The 3,194-nt window shown below is 38.5% G+C and overlaps 1 protein-coding gene across 1 annotated transcript; it reads right to left on the reverse strand.

Annotated features, from left to right (window-relative positions):
* Window positions 1–393: 393 nt before the first annotated feature.
* LOC107573000 (tripartite motif-containing protein 16-like) lies at window positions 394–3,103 on the reverse strand. Its single transcript, XM_016259439.1, has 6 exons — window positions 2,513–3,103; window positions 2,345–2,440; window positions 1,997–2,230; window positions 1,655–1,796; window positions 1,148–1,231; window positions 394–1,075 (listed from the first exon to the last, which is right to left on the reverse strand). The coding sequence occupies exons 1-6, from the start codon at window positions 3,101–3,103 to the stop codon at window positions 546–548; spliced, it is 1,677 nt and encodes a 558-aa protein (XP_016114925.1). The 3' UTR covers window positions 394–545.
* Window positions 3,104–3,194: the final 91 nt, after the last annotated feature.

A 3,194-nucleotide genomic window follows, 5' to 3' on the forward strand; every position in this document is an offset into this window, starting at 1 on the left:
CGCGCAAAATTATTTAAAACAAGTCATTAAGTTTTTGTTTATTTATTTCCGAAGCATTTTCTGCTTCTGGGTTTAAAAAATGTCGTAGTTTTGAGGAAGTCGTGGCCTAAAGGTTAGAGAGTCGGACTCGTAACCCAAAAGGTTGTAAAACTAAGGTGAAATAAATCACCTTCTCGTTGAAATACCTATGTCATACCCATGTTATTATACAAATGTGTGTCCTCAAACCACATAAACATGCACACACACACACACTGCTTATCAGTATTTTAGTGAAAGAATGTAAAATGCTACAACAAAACTACTAAAATGTTAACTGCGATACATTTAACCACTATTGAATGAAAAAATAGGCTATGTAAAAAATAAAACATGCTAAGTTTTTTTTTTAGTTTATCTATTAAAAACAATACAAGAGTGTTTACAACTTGCATTACAAATATAACTGCAATCACCTTTGTTAACCAGGTTAGGTGAGGATCGCACCAGACCAAGCATCTCACATGATGCTTAAACTTGTAATATGACACTATTATTAATAAAATCTATGGAGATGACAGTTTCACTGTTGATCCCAAATATATCCTAAACCCAGGATAGAGTGGTTGAGTGAATGTGGTCTGGATTCTGTGGATGAGGGTCATTGTGTCAGAAACTTTGTAGAAGGACAGAGTTCCTGCACTGTGATCCACATACACTCCAATTTTACAGGAGCTAGAGACCACAGGGAGATCAGTCTTTATGCTATTGTGACAGAATGAGTAACAGGATTTAGAGCAGAACAATCTCCAGGACTGATCATTTAACTCAAATCCACACTCAAAACCACTCCCCTTCCTTCTGATGCTCTTATATGACACTGATATATATACCCCGGACATCCCATTCCACTCAATCTCCCAGTAACAGCGTCCACACACACTCTCTCTACACAACACCTGAAAAAAATCATGAAATCGGTCCGCATGAACAGGATACCGCTGGTCAGCCCCAATAAATGTAGCCACTCTGTTGCCTTCAGACAGACAGAGATACTTATGTGCAGTGTTCGGATCCAGTGTGAGCTGGTGGGAATCTGGGGGGGGACAGATTTACACCAGGAAACTTAAAAAATATAATAAAAATCTATCTGGAGGTTAATTGTCACAAGAAAGCGATTTGCGAGTTTGCGAGACCAAGAACTCGGCTCTGGTCCTAAATTCAGGGGTGGAAACAATCTCGACATATGTCACTAATGAAACCAAGAAACCAAGACAATGTTAAAAATCTACACAAATTCCACTTTTATTTGTATTTTTTTATATATATTTTTTCCAGTTTCTTCTAGTAAGTATTTTATGACGAGTTAATCCATCTCAAGTGGTCCAATGGTTGCTTGACCATTTTTAATTTTGACTACCTCTATGTAATCAATATTGCAAAACCTCCATTTATATAAATTCATTGCGGGCCAAAACACAAAGACAGTCACTGTGGTTAAACCAAATTAAACCAAAAAAATAGACTGGGTATTTTGTAATCCAGTCACATAGAGGTAATCACTCGAAAAAACAAGGAACATCAACCAACTTTACCATTTTGGACCATTTGAGATGGAATGACCCTGATGCCTGACATATTTTTTTTTAAAGGTAATTAATCTCCAGTACTTTACCTTTACCAAATATACTCTCTATTGCTTCCTTACAGAGATCCTCAAGCATAGAGATAGATTTTCGCACATCATCATATGAAAAGAAAGAACTGATATTGATGTTTTCTGTAGATGCGGGAAGAACAGAGAGAGACTGGAAACTCTACAAAAACACATAAATGGATAGATCAAAATCAATAAAGTTTTCAAGGTGTCAAACACATTTAGAATTTTTCAATATTTTCAGACTCAAAAACAAATGTAGCGCAAATTGATTCAAGATGATGTAAAATCCTTTTGTCCAGCAAAAATCTCCTTGTAATATTAATAACATCCTAAAGTTATTTTTTTCAAATCTGTTACCTGTAGGAAATGGATGAGGTTTTCTGTGTGTAAAAGCTGCTTCAGCTCAGCGTCTCTCCTCCTCAGATCATAAATCTCCTGCTTCAGTTGCTCTAAGAGTCCTTCAGCTCGACTCACTTCAGCCTTTTCTCGATCTCTGATCATCTGTATCACCTCAGAGCGTCTTCTCTCAATGGAGCGGATCAGTTCAGTAAAGATCCTCTCACTGTTCTTCACTGCTGCCTGTGCGGAGCTCTGTTATGACACACATAGAGAATCATTCGGTTTAGTCTGTTAGCCACAGTGGGCTTCAGTGGGACTGCTCTTCTAACATCCAGCATTTATTTTTCTCCTTTGTTAATAACTCACCTTATGAGTATCCACAGCCTGTTTCAGCTTCTGAAGCTCCTTCTCTTTCTCCTGGATTCTCTGCTGAAACTTTCTTTGTATGTCCCATAATTGTTTCTGTAACAAAAACAGATAACATGCAGCTCCAGCATCATAAACGTGCATTTTACTAACATTAGCTTTTCATACCTGTTTCTCAGTCCTCTCTGCTTCAGCCGAAACTGTGTGATGATTTTTATGTTCATCCATCGTGCACAAAAAACAAATACACGTTTGGTCAGTACAACAGTAAACCTCCAGCAGTCGGTCATGTTGAGAGCAGCTCATCTCCTTGAGTCGTCCAGTGGCATTAATCAAACTGTGTTTCTTATCTTTAAAGAATCTGTCGTGTTGTTTAAGGTGGTTTTGACAGTAAGAGTTTAGACACATCAGACAAGACCCGACGGCTTTGTATTTTCTCCCTGTGCAGATGTCACACTCCACATCTCCAGGTCCAGCGTAACTGGAAGCAGGAAAAACTGTTTGGATTTTTGTCTTCTTCAGTTTCTCCACCGTTTCAGCCAGCATCACATTCTTATTTAAAGTAGGTCTTGGACTGAAGGTCTGTCTGCACTGAGGGCAGCTGTAAACTCTCTTTTGATCATCCTGATTCCAGTATTCTGCAATACAGTTCATACAGTAGCTGTGGCCACAGGGGATTGTCACTGGATCCTTCAGTAGATCCAGACAGATCGGACAGCTGAACTGATCCTGAGCCACTGAAATACTGGCTTCTGTCATTTCAGTGTACAGAAACACAGACAAAGAGAAACATGCATCAGCTTATACACTTAGGTATTGTTTTCTCTGAAATGAACAGCTTATATAGGGG

Source organism: Sinocyclocheilus grahami, unplaced genomic scaffold (genome assembly GCF_001515645.1).
Source record: "Sinocyclocheilus grahami isolate Dianchi unplaced genomic scaffold, SAMN03320097.WGS_v1.1 scaffold1844.1, whole genome shotgun sequence".
NCBI lineage: Eukaryota > Metazoa > Chordata > Actinopteri > Cypriniformes > Cyprinidae > Sinocyclocheilus > Sinocyclocheilus grahami.

Bases quoted from the DNA above. Each gene is read 5' to 3' on its own strand.
- LOC107573000 (XM_016259439.1), bottom strand. From the start codon at position 3,103: ATGACAGAAGCCAGTATTTCAGTGGCTCAGGATCAGTTCAGCTGTCCG. The intron at 1,232-1,654 runs GTAAAGTACTGG...TGGTTTCATTAG, and splicing joins AGAGAGTATATTTGGTAAAG to TGACATATGTCGAGATTGTT. The intron at 1,076-1,147 runs GTGACAATTAAC...GTCCCCCCCCAG, and splicing joins AACTCGCAAATCGCTTTCTT to ATTCCCACCAGCTCACACTG.